Below are 25,848 nucleotides of genomic sequence, written 5' to 3'. Positions count from 1 at the left end.
GTTAGATGTAGTCCTTCAAATATCCAAGTGTGGTCATCTTCCTTGTGGATTTCTCCCTTAACACAAATTAAAATACTACATAAAATTGTACTAATAAAAATACTAAACAAACTACACATTTACACCGGCAATATTTAAGGCCTCTTGCCCCTACAGGAAAACACGGCAAGAGCCCACCAGACATAAAGAGAAATTAAAATCAAGAAAAAATCAATGATAAAAAAACGGTATGCACTAATAGTGTAAAAAGTTTTACGCGGTAACCCAATCACAATATGATAAATTTGTTGACTTTTGATTAATTATCTAAGTAATTCAAACGATGATTTATGATTAAATAACAGTTTTACACTATCAATGGATAAACATTAAACTCAATATCAATTTGACGAAATTATTAAAAAAAATCAATTAACTATTAGGATACAGTGGGACTTATATACTAGGTAAAATTTAATTAACTACCTAATTTACCATAACCATCTAACTACTCACCCCTATAGATTACAAATATCAATGAAACAGCCAAATATCAATGAGCAATCTCTACATACTCCAGAGAATGGTCCTTTCACTGTAATCTGCCAAGTAAATATCAATGTTGCCCTGGAGCTTAGACGTTTCTCTGAGATGTTTTGGATGAACATGAAAAGCACATCAACATGCATGTTCTGCAAAAATGAGGAAAATTGAATCTAACAAATTCTAGGAAGAGGTATCAGAGTCACTTGGGTAAACGTGTAACAATATATCGTCCCTTCTCGAGGTCGTATACCGTCTTCAATTGTGGCTTTCTCCATTGCATCACAAAGAATGCAGCAAGTATGAATAAGAAAAGAAATGCAAATAATGAAAAATATGTGAGTGATTCATTGCCAACAATCATCCCTGTATCTATATGTTCCAATTCAAGGGGTTCTGCCATTGTTTCAATTATGAAAGATCCAAGCGTCCAATCAACATGACTGTTAATTTTCTGGTCCCCAAATCCAACCCTGCAGATAAGTATTATCTCAATACTTGTCCTTCCATGATGGGTTGAGGTAAATCAAAAGATCATTGAGTGAAACACAGTGGAAGCAAATTCAATAATGACTTCAAAATATAGGAGGAAGAAAGCATTTACGAGGACAGATCACATATATTTACAATACACATGAAAGGATCATTATATGTTTTTTCAATTCAATAGAAGTGGACAACATGAATTCCTTTCATTTCATTCACAGCTACATATTAATATACTAGCAACCTGACATGCACTTCTGAAAAGAAAAAATTGAAAAAAAGAAAGAAGGGGAACCCGGCTACAAGTTAAAAAATTTCCGAGCTATATCTTTTCTTTTAATATACCAAATAAAATCAGTGAGAGAAAAAGACAATGAAAATCCGGAGGGACACACCTTATACACATACTTTTAACACAATTTTTCATATAACTTTTCTTATATTTGTAACAACACATTAACATCCGTATATTTATTTATAATTATATATTTATTTATTTTGGCTATTGAGTTGGTCACATTAACTGTCTATGGTATCATTTTCGGTTTCATGTAACTTTTCTTGTAAAGTAATAATACCTTTTCTCTTCCATAGCAATCCCAAGAACATCATGCAGTAATGCTAGCATATATGCAGAAGAGAAACAATACTTCAATAAACCCAGATAATCAACTTCATTATGCTGATTTTTAAGAGCATCCCAATGATCTTCACAATAATGTTGGCCTTCTGCCTCCAATTGAAACAAAGAAGTCCTAGGAGCCATCCTAAGAATCTGACAGAAATTAAACAAGGAATAAATATAGTCAGATGAGATTAAGCTTTCAGCTTTTTTTTCCCCCACCCAACGGTAAAGATTGGTGACAAAGCAAAACAAGGATATGGTAAGAAGCTAAGTTTGGTATACACATTACAAAGTACTCAATTTTTAAATATTTGAAATAAATTCCATGTGTTTAGAAGCACCAGTTTCAAAAATCGCTCCCCTAGATTAGAACCTAAGTAGCCCCTATAATAAATACGACATGGATACAATGCAATGCAACACATATACAGTGATATGGTGAATTCTTTAAAGTTCAAAATACAATATGGCCTAAATAAATTAACACAAATTTATAAGAGAAAGGCATACATTTTACAGAGGCATAAATTAACACAAATTTATAAGAGAAAGGCATACAATTAATAAATAACCATATTAGTAGATGATGATCACAATTTACAAAAAGATACTAGGTAATCATAATAAAAAAGCTTGGTTACATATCTTTTCCTTGCCCATATCAGAATACATTATTTCTTCTATAAATGTGTTACAAAAGAGGTTATTGTGGTTGATTATATTAACAGTCTGTCAGATTAAATATAAATATTTGACCAAACCTGAAAAATTATAGTAGATTGAGTACAATCTATAACAATAGATAACCTTTTTTTGTTTGTAATAGCTTTAGAAAAAAAGGGGCGTGGGCTTTTTTTGGTTTGTAATGGTTTTAGGAAAAAACTAGATAGTTATCCCGTGCACTTGCACGGGTCCTTTTTATTTTTACACATACATTAAGCAACTTATAAATATAATGTTTTTTTTCTTAATATTAAAAAAATATGTTGGCATGCCATATAAGCATAAACTTTAAAAAAAAAGTTACATTTATAAGCTATAATAAGTATATAATAATGTGAGTTATTTAGTAATTTGAATTGATAAATTTAAGTCTTCTACAATATTTTATTTAGAGTAAAAAAATTAAGTTGAAAACTTAAGCAATTTACAATAAAAAATAATAATATATAAATTCTCTTAAAAAAAGAATAACAAAAATTTATGAATTACTATATAATCAAAAGATAATATTGACTTTTTTACAGAGAAATACAATACTATTAAGACAACTAAAATATGTATAATCAAAAGATATTTTAGTTGTCTTAATAGTATTGTATTTCTCTGTAAAAATTTATGAATTACTATATAATCAAAAGATAATATTGACTTTTGTGGGGAGGACACTCAGATCAGAAGAAGATTGCATGGGTGAATTGGGAATCAGTCTGTCTACCAAAGGAGAAAGGTGGCTTGGACATCAAGGATTTGGTGAAATTCAATCTTGAATTACTTGGAAAATAGCGCTAGAATTTATTTCACCACCAAGGAGAATTGTGAGCACAAGTGTTGGACTCAAAATACGAAGGGTAGAGGAATTTGGATGTGACAAGAAGGACTAATAGAGAGTCCCTTTGGTGGCGGGATTTGAGTTTCATATGTAATTCAACCGAGGAGGGGAGCTAGTTTAAAAGTGAGTCTAAATGGAAAATTGGGTGCAGATCAAAGGTGTTGTTCTGGGAAGACACGAGTGGAAGGATGATGGGATCTCGTTGATGGAGAAGTACCCAAGATTGTACAATATTTCACAACAGCAAAATCAATATATCCAGATGGGGTCCACATCAGATACAGGGTGGGAATGTCAGTTCCAATGGAGGAGATTTTTTCTGGAGGGTAAAATAGACATGGTTGCAAATTTTATGGAGGATATAGAAGGCCTGATTGTACAAATGCAGCGACAAGATGTCTGGAGTTGGGAGGGAGACTCAAGCGGGGGATATACAGTGGGGAGTGCCTACTGGCTGCTTGATAGGGACTCCGCAGATGAAAATCAGGATGCAGTGTTCACTACACTATGGAAGTTAAAAGTCCCAAGTAAAGCTTCAGTTTTTTCTTGGAGATTAATTCGGGACAAACTACCAACAAAGAGCAACCTGAGAAGTAGGAATGTGGAAATCAGCGACGTTAATTGTCCATTCTGCAGTAATCATGTTGAGGACGCATCTCATTTATTTTTCAGCTGTGTTAAAATCATGCCGCTATGGTGGGTATTGATGTCTTGGTTAAACATAGCAGGTGTATTCCCGAAAACTCCGAGGGATCATTTCCTCCAACACTCATACTGCAATCTGAAGGGTATTATTAGGCTGCTGCGTTGGCAGATTTGGTGGATCTCCCTGACATGGTGTATTTGGCACCATAGAAATAGGATTGTCTTCTCAAATGACAGCTTCAAAGGTCACAAGTTGATGGAGGATGCTATATTCTTCTGCTGGTCATGGCTTAAAAATCTGGAAAAAGGATTTCACATCCCATTCCCCTATTGGTCCAGCAAAATCAGGGATGGGTTCTGTGCTAGGGGGGGGATTAGCTTATAGATATTTCGTGGTTGGGTGCCTAGCTTAAGTCAAATCTATGGTTGTCTAATTCTTGCTGTACTACATGTATTAAGTCGCCATAGACTTGCATAGTATGGTGCTAGGTTGTATATACAATAGTACCTCTTGTACTGTACTTAATATTATATATAATATAATCATACTTTTGCTGATCAAAAAAAAAAAATCCTTGAGATCGAACAAAACTCTGATACCATAAAAGGATTTCAGAATTGAAAAAGGAGAGAAAAGCTTAAACTTCAGAAATGGAGTTTTTGATATTAACTGACTCAACTGAAAAGTAGTTACAACTGTCAGTATAGCTGTTATAACTAACAGTAGTAACTGTCAACTAACCTAAGGTTAGTTGAGTTGACTAACATAACTAACTCTACTTAATAGAGAAAAACAGAAAAAGGAGTAATTCTACTCTAATACTAATACTAAACCTAACCAGTATTACTACCAGTAGTAGAATAGACCATAAAAACCAAAGTACTGTCACTGCTTACAAACCTCAGAAGTATACAAGAAGCTTTCTGAATCTTGTTCGCCTAATAACTCATAAAAGGATGAAGTAATTTTACAAGGTGGATGCAGGCATCTATCTGTATAAAGAGAAAACATCATTGGTGAATATATTTAAAATAAAAATTTAGATAAATAAAGAGAATAAAACACCTTCCCAGTTCACAGGAGGAAAAAGGATAAAACAGTGAAAGAAAAATGCCAAATTACAGGCTTTGCAAAGTTGGAGAAATTAAAACAAAGATTACTACAAGAAACCAGAAAGACTGTCTATACTTAAAATGTAAGATAACTACACTTTAAAGTTTCAGCAATTTGAGTCAACCATCGACACTACAAAATTACATGGCACAATAAGCATTGCAGTTCTACCCAAGATCTTTCTTTTTCCTTTACCAGAACCCCCAAATCAAGTCATCAACATATTTTGAGGACATACTGATGGTTCAACTAAAGACTTCAGCACATTCAATCTAAAATATCTATCATACGTAGTCACAAGCATAGTAAGCATGTAATTATATATGATTATTTGCATTGCCCTTTACCCAAAACAGATATTACTCATAATAAATATGATCATGAATGGGACAGTTTGCTGGTCATATTAAAACAAACTAAAAATAATAGGAAAAAAAAAAGAAAGAGGGAGCATGCATGAACAAATTTATGATAAAACAATAAAATATCAAATGATATATTATGCAACCTTCTGTTCTCTTTAACAATGACAGAGCTTCGGACCTGCATGCTGAGAAATTCCCATCTGGTTGGAAGAGTGGGTGTTTTACATCACTTGCATTAGAGATCTGAGGATACTCATACCCTCTAGGAATGCAAGGATTAATTATATTTCCTTTGCTAGATTTTGAAGCTGCAAAATCAATAAACAAAAACTAACAGTCAATTATTCAAGCATATCAAATTAATCATTCACTAGTGGTATTGTATTTTTCTTTAGAACTTCGGCATCCTAGGCCAAAAAATATTGATCTATTTGCACAATAGTTTTACCCTACTTCAAGTTTATTCTATATGCACAAATAAATGCCAGCAACCAGCATATTGACTGAATAGCAAACTGAACTCATCATCTATAAAACAAACCATGGAACTCAAAAATCAATATTATCACCAAAGGAACAAAGAAAATTACACCAAGAAAGTCAAACAGGTTATATCCAATAAGAATGAGACTGTTGATAAATTAAAAGCAAAAATCCAATTTGCCAAAGCTTCAAAAGTTGGTGCCTAGTCTTTCAAAATTGTCTAGTTTGCATTGTGAGTCATGTCAGTTTGGGAAACACACTCGTAATTCCTTTCCTGATCGAGGTAATAAATGGGCCACATCCCCTTTTGCCTTAGTTCATTCAGATATTTGGGGTCCATCACATGTTGTTACCCATTTCAATTTTAAATATTTTGTTACCTTTATTGATGATTACTCACGTTGTACGTGGGTATGTTTAATGAAAAACAGGTCTGAGTTGTTTTCTATCTTTGAGACTTTCTATAATGAAATAAAAACACAGTTTGGTATCCCTATCCGATCTGTTTGCAGTGATAATGTTCACGAATATTTATCCCATCAACTTCAGAAATTTATGCCTTCAAAAGGGGTTCTCCATTAGACATCATGTGCCCATACTCCTCAACAAAATGGGGTGGCTGAGTGCAAGATCAGGCATCTCATTGAGACCACTTGGACCCTCCTCCTCCATGGTCATGTTCCCCCACAATTCTGGGGAGACGCTGTCCTCATAGCCAGCTAACTCATTAACCGCATGCCGTCTTCCGTTCTAAATGATCAGAATACTATCCTCTTTCCCCATTCATCTCTCCATACTGTTCCTCCAAGGATCTTTGGCTCCACTTGCTTTGTTCACAACCTGACTACCGGACTTGACAAACTATCTGCAAGGTCCTTTAAGTGTGTTTTCCTAGGGTATCCTAGCTCACAGAAAGGTTACCGTTGCTACTCTCCAACTCTTCAAGGGTATTTCATCTATATGCTGATGCCTCCTTCTTTTAGTATGTTCCTTACTTTGAGTCACCTCAATCTACTTCCAATATGTGGCATTCAGTCACTCCTATTCCACCTACCATTGTCCCTCTTCCACCAATTGAACCTTTAGTACAACAGGATGTTCCATCTGCAGCACCACCACGAGTGCAACCTCTTCAAGTATACCAACAGCAACAAACACCTGCGGATATACCTCCACTAGACCCTGTGACAGTTAGTGAAGATATAGTAGAGGCCATGCCTGACTCTTTACCGTCACCATCTTCTTTACCAGATCCAGGTCCTACATCAGACCAAGATTGGCCCATTGCTATGTGAAAAGCTATTTGTTCTACTCGTAACTCATCTCCCCACTATATTAACCTTAGCTATCACTGTCTTTCTATTGTGCACTATACATGCCTTTCTTCTTTGTCCCTTGTGTCTATCCATAACTCTCCAGGTGAAGCATTATCACATCCAAAATGGAGCCAAGCAATGATTGACGAGATGTGTTCACTTCAAAGCAATGGCATTTGGGATTTGGTATCTCTTTCCCTTGGGAAATCCACAGCTGGATGCCATTGGTTGTTTATCATTAAGGTTGGCCCTGATGGTACCATTGATCGGTTCAAGGCCCGTCTGGTAGCAAAAGGATATACACAGATGTATGGGCAAGACTATACTAACACTTTCTCCCCCGTAGCCAGAATGGAGTCTGTTAGATTACTATTGTCTACGGCTGTCATCTGTCACTAGACTCTCTTCCAACTGGACATTAAAAACGCTTGCCTGCATGGACCATTAGGATGAAGAGGTGTACATGGAGCAATCACCAGGATTTGTTGCTCAGGGTCCTCATCACAGGGGGAGTCCTCTACTATGGTCTGTCGGCTTTGCCGGTCCTTATATGGACTTAAACAGTCCCCTCGAGCCTAGTTTGGCCACTTCCAAAGTGTTGTGCAGCAGTTTGGCATGATTCACAATGAAGCCAACCACTGTATCTTCTACACCATTCACCACAAGGATGCAGCTATCTCATTGTCCACGTGGATGACATTGTCATTACAGGCAGTGATCCACATGGCATTACCAGCTTGAAACAGTACCTCTCACGCCAATTTCAAACCAAGGAGGTAAACTTCGGTATTTTCTAGGTATCGAAGTTGCTCGATCCAAGGATGGTCTAGTTATCTCCCAAAGGAAGTATGCCCTTGACATCCTAGAAGAGGCTGGCCTACTGAATGCTAAGCCAGTGAACACTCCTATGGATCCTAGTGTCAAATTTCTACTCGATCAGGGGGAGCCCTTATCGGATCTTGGGAGATATAGGAGGTTGGTTGGAAGGTTGAACTACCTCACAATCATTCGTCCAAACATTGCATTTGCAATAAGTGTGGTAAGCCAATCCATTGGGATGCAATTATGCGGATCCTGAAATACATCAAGCGTACTCCAGGCAAAGGCCTCATTTATGAAGATAAGGGACATACAGAGTGGTTGGTTACTTAGATGCTGATTGGGATGGCTAACCGAGTGATAGGCGATCCACATCTGGGTATTGCATGCTGATTGGAGGAAACTTGGTATCTTGGAAAAGTCATAAGCAAAAAGTTGTATCAAGATCAAGTATTGAAGCAGAATACAGCGCCATGGCATTAGTCACCTGTGAACTCATGGCTGAAGCAGCTTCTCAAGGAGCTCAAGTTTGAAGAGACTACACATAACTCTTATATGTAACAATCAAGCAACACTACATATTGCCTCCAATCCAATATTTCATGAGAAAACCAAACATATTGAGGTTGGTTGTCATTTCATTCGACAGAAGATCGAGTTAGGGGTCATTATTACGAGTTTTATCAACTCTTGTGACCAATTGGCTGATATCATCAAGAAGTCTCTTAGGGGACCTAGAATTAGCTTTATCTGTAGCAACCTGGGCACATATGACTTATATGCTCTAGCTTGAGGAGTGTTGAGAATCTATAGAATTATTCTGTAATAAATGTAGATTATAGGCACATAATATTTGATTAAGAGGAAACCAAATATCCTTCATTTATTTGTAATTGTTGCAATAAGCCTATATAATCTCTAATCCATGTTGTATTCAGACACACGGTTTACAGTCCCAATATGTCTCTGTCCTTTCTTTTCAATAGAACCAAAACATCATTCCCTATGACTTCAGACTTTTTGCATATTCACAATTATTTCCAATCTCAAATTTAAAGATGAAAAAACATTTTTTCTCAAGTCAGTGATTACTGCTAAAGATAAACATTTATTAGCAAATAAAACCAGTAACTCAATACTTACAAAGCTTCAACTCTCTATATTTCAGTTGCTCCTCTAATGATTTCCATACCATATCCTGTACAAGGATTTTAGATTTTGGTTACAATAGAACAACACATAGAAAACTTCACCAAACATAGGTGACCTAAATTTGATTGAAACAAATAGTTGCAACAACAGAAAACACAAACAACACATCTTTAAGTATTTTCTAAAATAAAATAAAGCCATCAGAGATAAGGTTAGAAAGGTAAACTCCAAAAACAGAAAGTTAGGCCACAGCAAAAGACAAATAGAGTTTGGAAGGTTTAGTTTCATAAGAAAAATGGGACAAATAATTGAGAAATGGCCCAGTACTTAGTCCTGTAAAATTGTTAGTAGATTGACAGCTATTTTTGTTGAGAAAGTTGCTAAATAGTAGTTGTAACTGATAGAGTATTGAGCATTTTTTTACTAGTCGAGAATAACAAAGCATTGCTCCACTGTATGGGAGCACCTCCTTGGATTCCTTATATGTTCAGTTTCAATTCATCCAAAGTTATAAAGATCTATTCTTGCATTTCACTTTTCAATTTCAGTTTGGGTTCCTAACACTGCATAAAGGGCTTGTTTGAATAAACTTCTCTATGAGCACTTGTAGAAGAAAAAAATAGGAAGAAAAATAAAATAAACTTCTCCATAAGCTAAATTAGCTTATGCAAAAGTCCAATTTAGTGAAGCTAATACCAGAGAGTTTCTACAAATTAACTTATTGAGAAACTCATTTCATTTTTCCTTATTTTCTTCTACTGTAAGTGCTTACAAGGGCAGAGCTAGATTAAATTTTATGAGGGGGCCACAACAAATATAAAATAAAATATAATTTCAAATAATATTAAAAAAAGAAAATTTGACTTTTTATATTCTTTTCCTTTCTTTTCTTTTTCTAAATAAATTAAGTATAGTGATAGAGGGACAATATAAGAAGAAAAAATGCTAAAAGCTCATGCTCTAACACACTATTTTGAACACCAACTCTTATCTGATAATATATTTTTGGGTTAATTAAGTTTTTAGTCCTTCAACTTTTGATGGACCCAATTTAGTCCCTCAAAATATTTTTTCCAATTTTTAGTCCCTCGTTATTTTTCACTCACACAAAATAGTCCATGCCGTTAACTTCCTCTATCTAGTGATGACGTGTCATTTCTGGACATTGCTGACTGGGTAAGTGGTGCCATGTTGCATGCCAACTCATTTGCCACATGTCTTAAAACTATTGGTTATGAAAGAGGCATTGTTGTGTGTGGGAAAGTTAACATTGACTGAATGGGTTTCAAGATATTCACGTTGGAAATTAGGGTAACTATTTTAGAAAGCACCGAAGTTCGTGAGTGGTCCCAAAAAGAAAAAGTGGGAGAAGAATCTTCTCAAACCCATGACCTGTTGGTGCAAATCAATAGTCACAAACCAAAGGTGAGAGTCTTGGGAATCTTTAGAGAGTGCAATTTTGTTGTCTCTACGAATACTCAGTCACTCGAAGGAAACAACGCAATGTGTTAGACAAAACTCGACGCGAGAAACACATGAAGGTAGGAGAATCTTGCTTTACCCTTTTTGCTTGACTTCTTGTTGGTGTGAATCGGTAGTCACAATCCATGTGTGTTGAGTGTTGGTCACTATTGGTTGGGGTTTTTTTACTTTTTTAGGGTTTTCTATAATTGTTAATGAGGGAAATTGCCAATGTTGGTTGTGAGTGACTATGGGGTGGGGCTTTTTAGGATTTTTTTCTGTAATTATTTTTTGTCATTGTTAATTGGGGATTATTTTAATTGCAATTTGTTGTACCTACATGGAAGTGGGGTTGGTTACTTTTGTCTCATTATTATTGTGTTTGATGTATTGTATACAGGGATGTCATTCACTGTTGCTTTATTCAATATGAGGCATTTTGTAAATACACCTAATCTGAAGTATAATGGCCACGGGAAAGATGTATACAAGAATGTAGATGCTGGCAAATGGTCCTTTCTTGAGGCTTTAGGCATCGCAAGGGGTGATTTGGGGTACCATGGTGATGTTCAAATGTGTTGGAAGCCTAAGGAATTGTCCTTGAAGATGGATTGTTTGACTTTGTGGGTGACAAAGATGCATTGTTGTTAAGTGATTTTATGCTGTGAAAAATAATTGTCAAGTAGAGATTTATGTTGAACAAAAAATGATTGACCAAGTTGAATATGTTGATGATGCTTTAATTGGACACAAGGAAGCCGAAGAAACACCTGAAACTAACAAGGATCACCAAACTCTAAGGAGTGCAGATGAGGTTATAAGCATTCTTTGTGAACAGTATCAGTTGTGGAGGGGAAGCATGTCAGAGTAAATTGTGAAGGGTTGGATGTTGATAGTGAAGATGATGACAGTGAGTTTGAAGTTGATGGCAATGACTTAGAAGTCACAGACAATGATGTTGAACTTGAAGATAATGAACTGAGTGAAGTTGAAGTTGATGACAAGGAGGTTCAATTTGATGACAGATTCATGCCAACCAATATGGATCAGATGCATCATCTGGAGGAAACATACACAAGTGAAGAGCTTGATCCAGACTTTGATTCAGAAGTGGATGAAGCCCATAAAAAAAACCTATTACATTCAGAGAAGACATGTGTGCTGATTTTAAGTTTACTACAGGAATGGAATTCTCCTCTAAAACAGTTTAAAGATGTTGTTCTTGAGCATTCTGTGCTGAATGGGAAATGAGTCAAATTTGAAAAAAAAAAAATGATAAAATAAGGGTCAGATTCAAATGTAAACAAAATTGTGGATTCAATATATTTTGTAGCAAGTATCTCACAAGCTACCCTATGCCATCAAGACTCTTTATCCAAAACACAAGTGTGGAAGGGCATTTAACAACAAGAATGCTAAGGCTAAGTGGGTTGCAAATGCAATTGTAGATTTGTTGAAGGCAAATCATAAACTATCTGTGGTTGAGATTGTTGATCATATTAGGATCAACTATTCAATTGGGATCAAAGCATGTACTGCTGAAAGGGCGAGAGCCATAGCAAGGTGTATTGCTGAAGGGGATTGTACTAAACAATAAACTCTGTTATGGTCATTCAGTGCTGCACTGACAAAAAACTGCAAAGAAAACACTTGCCAAATGAAGCTGGACAGATCCACCCTTGATGTAGAACCTTGATTTCAAAGATTCTACATTTGTCTTGATGGATGCAAGAAGGCTTTTAAATCTGCATGCAGGCCTTTTCTTGGTGTGGATGGCTGTCATCTTAAGAATAAGTATGGAGGTATCTTTTAGCAGCTATTGCAACAGACCCAAATGATCAGTATTTGCCACTGGCCTTTGCAGTTGTTGAGTCAGAGAATAAGGAATGTTGGACATGGTTTATGACTTTGTTCTTGAATGACGTTGATCATGATCGCAGTCAAAAATGGGATTTTATATCTGATCAGCAAAAGGTATATTTTCCATTACATGTTTTAAACTGTACTTTAAATTGAACTTGACTTGCAACTAATTTAATCTTCTCAATTATTGCAGGGATTCGTTCCAAATTTTGAAGAGATGCTTAGGGATAGTGAACATCGTTTCTGCTTAAGGTTTATACAATAGTTTCAAGAAGAGATTTGGAGGAGGCACTTTCATGAGGGATCTAATGATGGGTGCATCATGAGCTACCTACCATGAAGCATATTTAGAGAAAATGGCTCAACTAAAGGAGATCAATGAAGCTGCACATAAATACTTGGTTGACATTGGTGAACAACATTGGTCCAAGCATGCTTTCAAGACCTATGCAAAGTGTGATGTTCTCATGAACGATCTAAGTGAACCCTTCAATGTAATTCTGTTGACTAGGGAAAAACCAATAGTTACTATGCTGGAATGGATTCGAACTTACTGTATGACTAGATTTGCTACTATGAAACAAACAGCTCATAAAGTTGAAGGGAAAATAATGCCAAAGCCAAGGAAGAGGCTTGACAGGGAAGATCAACACAATGGGAGCAAGTTTGCTTCATTTTCAACAGACAACATATGTGAAGTTACTCACAGCTTATTCATTGTAAGGTTTTTTTTGGAAGGCAAATTGTATAATATATTAATAAGATAAGCACAAACAGTACAAGAGGTACTGAAAGAGATAATACAAAGCACCTCTGGTGCTGCCTCCCAAATACAAAACCCAAAGAACCCACCAAAAAGTTCAAAACCACATAGATTAACCAAAGTGATCCTTTATATTAGAGGACCAGTGATTAAAGCTAGTGTTGAATCCTTTCTCCCTAGCTTTTAGCCAAGACCAAGCTGAAAACATGGCCACTTCCATGACTTTCGAAGAGTCGAATTGGTTCCCTTGAAAGATGAGGTTATTCCTGTGTTGCCAAATGGTATTAGTTAGAGCCACCCACCACCCATACCATCTGCTATGGTTTACATTAGCTCTGAATCCTTCACAAAACTGTGTTATATGACTTGCTGGGGCAAGGGGGAGTGGTCCTACAACCTGTAGCCATGACATGGATTCCCACCATAGGGGCAGTGTCCTTTGGCAATTAAAGAATAGGTGACCCGCTTCCTCCTGTACTTGACCACATAAAGGGCAATCAGCATCTTGGGTAATGACATTTCTTCTTAGGAGGTTACCCTTAGTAGGTAATCTGTCCTTGAGGAGCCTCCAGGTGAAAATTGCTGCCCTTGGGGGGATGTTCATGTTCCATATTAATTTGAAAATTCTAACAGTTGAGGCTGATGCATTGATATTCAACATCAGTCTATAAGCTGAACTAGTGGAATACACTCCTGTAGATTCAGCTTTCCACACCATAGTATCCTTCACATTTTTCTGAATAGAAATAGAGGAAATATCTTCCATAAAGTTCACTGCCAATACGCTTTCGTGGTCAAATAAATTCCTCCTCCAATTGAGATCCCAACTCCAACCATCTTCAGAAAAATTCCCCATCTGTGAGATGGTGCTGTGCTGTTGCCTGCTGATCAAAAACAAGGAATTATATTTCTGCTTTAGGGTGCAGTATTCCCCTAACCATCTATCTGTCCAGAAATGGATTCTGTCCCCCCCACCAATCTTCCAAGCCAAGTTTTGTTGAAAGATGCTCTGACCAGCATTATGATAAATCTTCCTCAAGTCCCTCCACCAGTATGAGCAGCCCCTTCTATCTCTGCCCGACTGAAGCTCTTCCAGACCACCATATTTAGATTTGATGATCCTAGCCCATAGCTGCTGTTGGTCAGAAGCTAGTTCCCATATCCATTTACCCAACAAAGCTTCATTAAATTTAGATATTTCTTTAATCCCCAAACCACCTTCCTCCTTAGGTAAGCAAATAGTTTCCCATTTTACCCAGGGAATTTTCTTGTGATCCTTGTCTCCCCCCCACAGAAAGTTTCTTTGCAGTGATACCAATCTATGAGCTATCTTTTGAGGGATCTTGAAAAAGGAAAGCAAATATATTGGTAAAGCATTGAGCACCGAATTGATTAATGTCACCTTCCCTGCAATGGAAATATTTTTCTGTGCCCACTTGGATAACTTGGATTCATATTTACTAATCAAAGGCTCCCACACCATGTTGCTTGAAGGCTTAGCCCCAATCGGAATTCCCAAATAACAGAAAGGAGTTTGCAGCTGCCTACATTTCAGAATTTGTGCAGCCTGAATTTCCCAAGTGACTCTACCTCCTATAATCCCAAACTGGCTTTTTGCATAATTGATCTTCAGACCTGAGGCCAATTCAAATCCCCTGAGCATAGCCTTCAAAACAACAACATTCTCCCACTCAGCCTCACCCACAAAGACTGTGTCATCCGCATACTGCAGAATATTAATGGGTTCCTTTTTCTTTCCAGCCATATAGCTTCTATATAAGTGCTTCTGAACTGCTTCCCTCATCAATCCTGTGATGCCTTCTCCAACTATATTAAAGAGTAAGGGGGCTAAAGGATCCCCTTGCCTCAAACCTCTAGTAGGAGCAAATTCCTTTGTAGGACTTCCATTGATAAGAATGGAAATGCTAGCTGACTTGAGACAGGCAGAAATCCAATGTCTCCATTTGTGGCAGAAACCCATTCTTTGCAGCATATAATCCAAAAAAGCCCATGAGACTGAGTCATAGGCCTTTTCAAAATCCACCTTGAACACCATAACTGGCCTATTGCTTCTACAGGCTTCCTCAATCACCTCATTAAGGACTAAAACACCATGAAGGATGTGTCTGTTTTTGATGAAAGCTGTCTGCCTCTCATCAATAAGACCATATATCACTTGTCTCAATCTATTTGCTAATAACTTAGCTATCACCTTGTACATACATCCAATCAAGGAGATGGGTCTGTAGTCATCAAATGATTGGGGATGTTTAACCTTGGGAATTAGAGCTATGAAGGAAGCATTACTGCCTCTAGGGAAGCTGCCATGCACATGGAATTCATCAACAAATCTTCTGAAGTCAGTTTTCAGCATGTCCCAAAATTCTTTAATGAATTTGAAATTGAAGCCATCAGGTCCAGGACATTTGTCCCCATCACAACTCCACACTGCTTCTTTAATCTCCAAATCTGAAAAAGGAGCAACCAAAAACTCCCTCTGCTCCTGGTTTAAAGAAGAAAAATGTACTCCATCAAGAGTGGGTCTACAAAGCTGCTGCTCAGAAAATCTATTGAGAAAAAACTTCACAGCTTCCTTCTTAACTTCAATGGGAGTCTGGATCCATTCACCCTGAATGAGAATTCCATGAAGACCATTATAAGGCCTTCTGAAATTGATGACTTTATGGAAATAGGCTGAGTTTCGGTCCCCTTCCTTTAACCATTTAGCTCTAGATTTTTGCCTTAAAAAAGATTCATAAGCTGTTGAGACCTCCCACAATTCTTGCTGTAATTCTCTCTTAGCCTTTATCTCATCCTCGGATAGATTTCTAGTAGATGCTAAATCCTCCACTTCATTGAGCTTCTTCTGAATTTTGTGGATCCCCTTATCATTTATGAACCCATAGTCTTTACTCCACTGCCTGATGGCCCCTTTCAAATACTTGAGCTTATTTTTAAGCACAACTCCCCCCCAACCCCCCTGCTGAGCATTGTTCCAAGCCTCCCTCACTGCTCTATGATAGCCCTTTTGATGAATCCACCAGTCAGCCACCCTAAAAGGTTTAGGGCCCCAGTCCAGCATCTTAGTTTGTAAAATGATTGGACAATGATCAGAAAAGTCCCTTGGTAGGGTATGCTGACAACTGTCAGGCCAATTAGACATCCATTGGTCTGAAGCCAAGAACCTATCAAGCCTACTTTTGACACTTCCATTAGGCCTAATCCAGGTGAAACTGCTGCCTATATATTTAATCTCCTAAAGCTCCATTTCCGATATCCATTGATTAAATTCTGAGATACCCAAGGGGTCAGCAGTCCGGTTAGAGGAACTAACTCTTTCATCTTGGCTTCTAATATTGTTGAAATCCCCCAAAAAGCACCAGGCACCAAGTGAGTTAGAAGCTCTAAGCTGTTTCAACTCCTCCCAAAGAGCTCTCTTCCCCGCAAGGTCGCAAGGTGCATAAACATTCACTAGGATCATCCTCTGATTATTTGGAACCCACGTACCTTCAAGCATGAGAAAATGTCTACCTTTCACCCGCCTTTCCACCTCATAAACAGCATTATTCCATAAGCATAAAAGCCCCCCAGCAGCCTGAACAGAAGGGACATTGTCCCAAGAAGCAGAGGAATCTCCCCATATGGCCTGGCAAATCTCTTTATTGAAGCATTCTTTTTTAGTTTCTTGGAAACAGGCAATATCCACCTTGTGTTTTGAGATATTCCTTCTAATAGCTGACCATTTAATCCCCCTCCCCAAACCTCTGGAATTGTAAGACAGAATGATCATAATATCTGTTTTTTAATTCCCATCTCAGCTGCCTTCATAGTGTCTCTGTTATCCATATCTAGCAGAATTTCTTTGATCCCCTTGTCGTCTCCCCCGTAAGTGAGGCCCAGGTCTCTTATTAAAGAAAGCTCCTGTTCAATTTTATCTCCTTGAACTGCAGGCGTGTAATCTGCTTCTGGGACCAAAACTGACTCCACGTCTGGTCCTTGAGAGTATTGGGCCTTTCCATGACTTAACTGCACCTCTTTTCTTCTAACATACACTTTTGTTGCTGACTTAATTGGGCCTTTTAACTTCTGGCCCACTTCCCCTATAACTTCGTTTAAAGCGTGTTGACCAGAAGGAAAGTTATCCTTCTTATTAAGGGCGTGAACCCTATGTGGAAAGACTCCTTCAGTAGGCCGAACCTCCTCCCTGTCCCCTTCTGCATCTATGACTGAACTTTCCTTTTTCTCCTCATAGGTCTGACCTGCCCTCCCCTCCTGTGTTACTTCATTTTTCTGAGATGAACTTACTATATTTATGTTATTCCATTTTTGTCTTTCCCCCTCATTAATGAAAGCATTACCACTCTGGGTAATGTGACCGTTGTGGAGCTCGGAGTCCAAACCACGCAGAAAAGCTGAGTTGCCCCCATCATTGTCCGCCTTGGAGTGGTCCACGTCAGCCGCATCACTGACAGACCGGACCAAAGGGGAACGACCATGGGATTTTACCCAATGGTCGCGATGCAGTTTGGACGGCCGTCGTTTGGACAAACGGAGATTTCGCCAGTGGTTAGGATCGCCGGTATCGACGCCATCAAGCTCAGCGTCACTGTCACTACTGACGTCGTTGCCGGAATCGCGCCCAGGAGTGCCATCGGTGAGGGGTAAGGGGGTGTTTGGCGGCGCCGACATTGGTGATGGAGGGAACCAGCTATGGGTCTGATAGCTTTTCATTTTGGCGCCCATACTACTCATGTCCTCCACGACAGTGAGTTGATGTTCCTCCCCGTCAATGGTGACCCATACAGTCTCGTGGAAGCCCAATCTCCGATTTGTCCGGATGAGAGTTCGAGCTACATCCATCCGTTTACGTTCCTCGACATAATCATCGACCTCCACCATCTCACCGATATCCTCCATCACCTTCATGTACTCAGGTTTCCACACACTCAGTGGAAGGCCCCGTAGCAGGACCCATGTGAGTCTATACTCTGGTCTAATATCCGGCGACCATTTCTGAAGCTCCATTATGGGTGTAGATCCATTCTTCAGTTCTGCGTTAATCAGCCTATTCGCGTTGGACTCATCCATACCAGGGAGGATAATCCAGTCATCACCTCAATAACAGGGGTTAACTTCTCGGTCAATCACCCACCTTAGCTCCTCTTCCAACTTTTCAAACATCCCTCTATTCTTCAATCTCCCTACCCAAGCCTTCTCCAACCATTCACGGTCCTCCTTAGTTGAGTTCAGAACCACCGACCTCTGTATTTTTATTGTATCACCCTGTGGATCTTCCTTCATCAAATAAGAGCTTCCTTTTGCACGTGTCGCTTCCTTGACCATGTCCAGGTATGACCGTGGTTGGCCATCGTAACAGGGAACTTTATCTCCCAGCTGCTTCCCGTTATGCTTCTCCTGACAGTTCACCATTTTCTGGAGGGGTTCTTCAAAAGGTTTTGCTCGAAACACCCTACCCCTATCGAATTTGGGTCTGTTGACAAACAGCTTCAATCCATCAATGATTATATTGTTATCCAAGTCACGTTCCAACCTCCTCTCATCCATCACCTCTATGAATCGGACAAAACCAAATATGTGTCCTTCTTTGTTTTTATGCTTAGGAATAAAGACTTCCCTCACTCTGCCCCATTTCTGGAAAATCTTCCATAAGTCAGTCTCCCTTGTCCCGTCAGGGAACCTGGAAAAGTAGAACGTGGTGACATCTTCATGGTCTCTCCAGTGTAAGTTTCTGTAATGAATCTGTTTTCCATTTCCAACCACTTTGCTTCTGTTTTCTGCTGCTGTCATTCTCCTTCTGCGTGATACCTCTACCCATTCTCCGAAGTTCGCAGTCTTGTCGTTGGCATTCTCTTGTTCAGTGCTCCAGCTCACTGCAACATTCCTATGATATCGGAAACGTGCATCTCTACTGTTCCATCTTGCATTTTCAGTGCAAGATTTTGTCCTAGCACGCCTTGGGGAAGAGACGCGATGATGGGAAAAATCCCTCCTCTCTCTGGTTCGCTGTCTCCCTACTCTCTCTCTCTCTCTATGCTCTCGTGATCTCTCTATCTCTCGCAATGTTCTTTCTCTCTGTTTCTGTCTTCTCTCTCTCACTCTCTCTCTCTCTCTCTCCCTCATCTCTCTTTTATTGACTGCTTATCTTATTCATTGTAAGGTTTGTTGTTGATTTGAGCAAGCATTCATGTTCTTGCAACTTTTTGCAGTTGGTGGGAATCCCCTGCAAGCATGCTATAGCTGCAATCAATCACAAAGGAGAGCATGCAGAAGACTGTGATGACAAATATTACCATAGGGATACTTACAAGCTATGTTATAGTCATAGTATTACAGCAATCGATGGTAGGAAAAAATGGCCTAAGACTAATGATCCTGAGATATTGCCTCCTAATTACAAACGTGCAGCTGGTAGACCAAAGAAGTTGATGAAGATCAGAATCAACACAAACTAAGGCGGACAAATACAACCAACAGATGTCAGAGATGCCATAAGCTTGGACATAACAAGAGGACTTGCAAAAATTCCCCCATTCATCCAGAACCAACAGAGACTCGTGCCTAAGGTGAGGGAGCACCCAGTGAAGAACAACAAAGTCATGTTCAAGTTGAACCAAATGGAACACAAGTGCAAACTGAAGTGAACACCGAACATGATAATTGAACACATGAAATGGAAATTGATGCAGTGATTAATCTGCTAACACAAGCTAGCCAAACAAATCCAAACAAGGTAAAATCTATACCATTCTGAGTTAGAAGCTATTGTGTATTTCACTTTCATTTTCAGTCTTTAATGGTCCCTTTACACAGAAAAAATCAAACCTTGTCTCAAAGAAAACTGGTCCTGCATCTGCATCTACAAATAATTCTGGTATTGCAAAGAAAGTGAGTTGTGCAGCAACAAAAAAGGTAGGACTTCTTGTGTCTTTGCACTTTAAAAAACCCAGATTCATGGTGTTACAACATAAAAACTGAACTTATTTTGGTTGGTTTTGGCAGAAAAAAGAGACCTTGAAGAAACCTCACCTGTCTGAACAAAGTGCACAATGTGGCAACATTGTTTCAGCAGCAGGAGAAGACATGGACACTGATATTGTCCATAGCTTGTTGAATTCTTGAAGTGGAAGATGGAGTAGTCTTTTTTAGGGTTAAGAATACGTTAGATCTGGGTTTTTTTGGCTGGTCGTTTGGAATGTATTTTGATAGCACTTGGTTGTTCCAGATGTTGACGACATGTTATTGTTTTGAGATGTCTACTTTATTATTATTGTCATGACTTCACTGTATGACAGCTTTATTTATGACAATTTTATTAGTGACTGACTAATGTAAGGCATCGGTAGAATTTTTACATTTGACATATCATGGACCACTTTATTGTCCACAAAAAGTGTATCTACTCAATCTGAGTGTTAAAAGAAATATACCTTTTTAATTCCATTTATATTTTGATGTGTAAAATTTTGGCTTAATTGCACTTTTTACCCCAACTTTTCAATTTTTGACAAATTTTACCCACAACAAAATAATTTGGCGCATTTTACCCCCAACTTTTAAAAACTTACAAATTTTGCTCTCCATCAATTTACTCCTAACATAATTGTACTTTTTACCCCCAACTTTTTTTAGCAAATTTTGCACACAACTTTTTTATTTTTTGGGGAATTTTACCCCCAACTTTTTTTTGGTTAATTTTATCCCCAACTTTTGTGCTTATTAATGGATAAATGGAATATGGTAAAATTTACAAGTTTCTTAAAAGTTGGGGGTAAAATTCCCCAAAAATTAATAATTTGGGGGTAACAAATGCAATTAAGCCTAAAATTTTTATTATTAGAACACAAATTTTCAGATGTTTTTCATTTTTGGTTGTGAACCTTCAATACATTATTTGATTTCAATTAATCAATAAATAATTATAATAAATCAGCCTTTGGTTCATAATTTCATACTAATGCATAAATTGCAAAACTAGCATCTCTAAAGCAAGCAAAAGTTATATAATTTGAAATCATAATGCATTGTTGAAAACATTGAAATTTGAAAAACATACAAATGATTTCATAAATTGGCAAAGAGCTAGCAGACACATGAGTATGCACATACTTTTAATTTCATTAGCATTAGTAGAAAAGTAAAAGTCATATAATTTGATATCACATACTAATATGCATCGTCTAACCAAAACATTTAAAATTTGAAATACATCTAAATGGTTTCAGACATCAGAATAAAGCTAAAGAGCACCTGACCCAGTTGTGGCAAACTCCGAGTGTAAAGGTTGTACATAACCCCAGACAATCTTATAGTGTGCAAAGATTGAGCTATATCTGCATTAAGTTTAGCTGATGTAACCTGCAAATATCAATATACAGTTCAAAGTCTATTCAGAAATAAGAAATTGACCAGATATATCCATAAAGAATAATTTATTTTAGGATACAAGGAGATTTTTGGTATTATAAAATAAATTATACAATGGGAAGTTGAGCTAAAAAGAGACTAAAATATCTACAAACAGAAAAGGCAAAATGCATCATAGAACAAAAATGAAATAAAAAATGCAACTGTGGGGATGTGTGACCGTTGATTAATATATAAAACTTGTGACACCAGGCTACAAAGCTATAAAAAGTATTATGATTTACAGAGTAACTATAGCTTGTCACAATACCAGTAAGTATGGCTAATTACTTACTTTCTAACAAAACAAGCCATATAACCTGGACAAGAAAAGGTATGCCAGGAGTAATTTTCTTTATAAATGATTATGACAAAAGAATTATCCACATCTTCAGGTTTCCCTCCTGTCCACGAAAGGAATAAGACAAGGATTTTTATTGCCCAAACATATATCAAAATAACAATGTAATATACAAACAACAATGTAATCATGCAAAATTTATGTACTGTGATTTATAATCCAATCCCAGCACCATCTATATAAAAAATTAAACACCCTTGACCTGATTAAAAGCAAAACTAACAAAAAATTGTTAAGTTGTTAAATATTCTGATCCTAACCACTTGTTCCTGGGCCTGTAATTGCCTCATGGCCCAGCATCAAGATTGCAGAGGGAAAAAAAGCAATTAATACCAATGCATCACATAAATGTAAATTACAATAGGCGTACAAAGAAAGTTCCAAAATGATACAAGTTCCTATGCAGAAATAAGAATTGATGCATATGGATTTATGGGTATATGAAAGAAATTGTGATAAAGTAACTGAAATTTTCATATATAGTGAATGAAAAAACCTGCAAAGAAGCCCCACCAAGTTCAACTATTCCAGTTGTTTCTTGAGGCTCACGTCCCAAGTTTCCAAGAGCATAATTTACAGCAACCCAAGAAGAGATGCCTTGTTCTTCCCCTATATTTAGATTATAAACTTCATCATTGACATGAATAACTTCATCTCTAACAAAATCAATGGTAAAAGATATAAAATAAGTAAAACTATTTTTTCCAAATACTTCATAAGAGATAGTAGTAATAAGTCACACTGTAATATAATTTCTAAGATGGGATTGTGTCTAGCGAATTCAGGTGGGTGTCCTGCATCTGCTCATGGCTGTTTACTTTCTAGTTCTTACTCTCTCTAGTTTACTTTCCAGAGAACTAGAATCCCTTCTCCAGCAATAAAAAGCCACCTTTATTTATGTGCAACACCCAAGCACACAGTAAAGACAACAGCTCCAAACATAAACTACATAGAATTTAAATTGTCAATGATCAACAGTCTCACCATAACTCTAATACATAAACCACAACTAACCACAGCCAAATTCAAAGTTTACCAAGCAACAAAGTCTTGGACATTTCCTGGAACAGAATCCTAATTCCAATGAATCTCAGAAACTAACAACTTTGTCTTAAAGGCTTGTGAAAGAAAACAAGCTAATCACACAGCTACATTATGAGTAAAACAGCTCCAAAAATTATTCATTTCCTCATTCATAAATAAAAGAGTTTAATATACAATTTGGTTCATGAAAATAGGAGACCATATTATCCCTCAAGTCACACGGTTTAAATATCTTGGGTCTGTAATACAGGATGATGGAGAAATTGAAGGGGATGTGAATCATCGCAGTCAAGCAGGATGGATGAAATGGAGAAAAGCATCGGGGGTGTTATGTGATGCAAAGGTACCGATCAAGCTAAAGGGAAAGTTTTATCGGACTGCGGTAAGACCGGCGATTTTGTACGGAACAGAATGTTGGGCGGTCAAGAGCCAACATGAGAATAAAGTAGGTGTAGCGGAGATGAGGATGTTGCGGTGGATGTGTAGTAAGACTCGACAGGATAAAATTAGAAACGAAGCTATTAGAGAGAGGGTTGGAGTAGCGCCTATTGTAGAGAAGATGGTGGAAAATAGACTTAGGTGGTTTGGGCATGTAGAGAGAAGACCGGTAGACTCTGTAGTGAGGAGAGTAGACCAGATGGAGAGACGGCAAACAATTCGAGGCAGAGGAAGACCCAAAAAGACTATAAGAGAGGTTATCAAAAAGGATCTCGAACTTAATGATTTGGATAGAAGTATGGTACTTGATAGAACATTATGGCGGAAGTTGATCCATGTAGCCGACCCCACTTAGTCGGATAAGGCGTTTGTTGTTGTTGTTGTTGTTTGGTTCATGAAAGTGGCAACTTGTGCTGCTCTAATCCTAAAAGTGTTCATCTATGATCTGTACAAATTAATCCTTTGAGGGATGAAATTATTTACAAATTAACAACTTGATGGAGTAAACTTGTTAGCAAATTGACACTTATGGTAACCAATTTGTATAGATGTGCACTTTCAAGGACAGAATTAAATATTAACTTTAAATATCTATACATGACCGTAATTTCATTTTAAGACAACCAAAATCACCAATTCTAGCACAAATTCCTGCAAACACTAACATTCCAAATCTGAGTATTAGTTTAATCTCTGAATGTGGAAACTTGTCAATTGAGGAAGAAATTGTTTACAAGGTAACAACTTAATAGGGTAAACTTCCTATCAAATTAACACACTCAAAGATCAACTTATATCGACATGTAGCCATGGTTCTAAATTGCTATCCTCAAACACTAGCAGGGCCACAATGTTGCAGCTTAAGGTCTACATAACTGTATCATAACCACAAATGCAGCTGCATTTGCTTGCAAAATTATTCATTGCAACTGCAACTACAACCAATATAAAAATTCAGTCAACCAATCAGAAATGATCCTAAATACAACTTCTAAAGTAGATATAATAAAAGTCAACAAATTCTTCATACATAACAATATATGTGACCGGATAACATTGTAATTGCAATATTGCATAGTGTTTCACTTAATTTAAAGGAAACAACTAGTATATATTTTATCTAATAAGTTGAACCAAACAAACCCCGAATAATCTGAACCACTAGCATCGGCCTAGTAAACAGGGGATTGTGATAGTACACATGAGGTCATAGGTTTGAAATTCATTAGGAGGTATAAGGTTGGCTTGATGGTTGAAGGGAGAAATGAGGAAGGATCTTAGAATGTAGGTTTGCGCCTAACTCAACCCCAAAAATTAACTCATAGGATAAGGGTTGTCTCCTAAGTATCTAATTTTATTGTAGTATTATTTCTAGTTGATGTGGGACTTGAGGTTTTTCAATACAACCCCCTCACGCACTGTATTTTTGGGCTTGATACATGGATAAGGGTGACCCTTTAAAATGGATCTAGGATATGTTACTTTTTTACCAAATTTTTACCAAAGAATTTACAACACTCACACACTCCACTCATTCAACAATTAAGATAGTATATAAAAAATAAAAAAAATTGAACTACAGTGCCAACATTGTACACTACAAAAAAAAACTACCAGAAATTACTCGTGCCCATTCATCCATAAACAAGAATCCGGACACTCTCAAAGCCTGTCTAAAACATTCCAGAACCTTCTCCGCTTCCTCGGCGCCCAGCCCCTCGAGCTCCTCAGTGGCGTCCAGCCGCACCATGGTGTTTCCCCATTCCATCATGGGCACCCTCCCCTTGGCGAACTCGATGAGCTCCGTGACGGCGCCGCGGAGGGCATCGGGGGCGGCTTGGAAGCCGGGGGAGGCGGCGGCGGAGTGGGCGGCGGCGAGGAGGGCTCGGGCGGGGCCAAGGAAGTGGAAGACGGAGAGACGGAGGGCGTGGGGGCCGGCGCGGAGGGCGAGGGCAAAGGAGTAGGGGCGGGAGTCGGCGAATTTGGGGGAGGAGTAGAGTTGGAGGGCGGTGGAGAAGAGGTAGAAGAGGAAGGGGGCGGTGAAGAAGAGGAGGGCGAAGAAGAACAAGAGGCATTTGGCGTTGTGGGGTTTGTTGTTGGGATTTGGATATTTTAGGGAAGAAGAAGAAGAAGAGTAGAGGGAGATCATGCGAGGGTGCAGTTGGGTACGGTGGGGTGGAATGTAGGAGGAAGGAGAAGAGGGGGTTCTGGGTTGAGGGCATTTTGGGAAATTCATGGGATGGGTTCGTGGGTGAGGGGGTGGTTACACGAGAAAAATGATGAAATGTTGAAATGGGTTGCGCTTTGAAATATAATTGTGCAGTGTGTTGTGCGAGAACTGCATGCGAATGGCGTTCCGAGGAGGAGAGAGGGGGAAGACAAGTTTTGAGCTTGAAGAACAAGTGTTGCTTGATT

At 38.0% G+C, this 25,848-nt stretch overlaps 1 protein-coding gene across 2 annotated transcripts; it reads right to left on the bottom strand.

Annotated features, from left to right (window-relative positions):
- Positions 1 to 307: 307 nt before the first annotated feature.
- Positions 308 to 25,848, bottom strand: LOC114403474 (probable apyrase 6). 2 transcript variants are annotated; one of them, XM_028366474.1, is made up of 8 exons: positions 25,048 to 25,848; positions 22,448 to 22,560; positions 21,435 to 21,542; positions 9,071 to 9,125; positions 5,453 to 5,617; positions 4,732 to 4,823; positions 1,587 to 1,783; positions 308 to 671 (listed from the first exon to the last, which is right to left on the bottom strand). In XM_028366474.1, the coding sequence occupies exons 1-8, from the start codon at positions 25,667 to 25,669 to the stop codon at positions 614 to 616; spliced, it is 1,410 nt and encodes a 469-aa protein (XP_028222275.1). In that variant the 5' UTR covers positions 25,670 to 25,848; the 3' UTR covers positions 308 to 613. The 2 variants fall into 2 exon arrangements, with proteins under 2 accessions (XP_028222275.1, XP_028222274.1); XM_028366473.1 differs by having other exon boundaries at positions 308 to 995; positions 25,048 to 25,847.

Source organism: Glycine soja, chromosome 20 (genome assembly GCF_004193775.1).
Source record: "Glycine soja cultivar W05 chromosome 20, ASM419377v2, whole genome shotgun sequence".
Taxonomy (NCBI): Eukaryota; Viridiplantae; Streptophyta; class Magnoliopsida; order Fabales; family Fabaceae; genus Glycine; species Glycine soja.
This window is presented reverse-complemented; position numbering and strand designations above follow the sequence as displayed.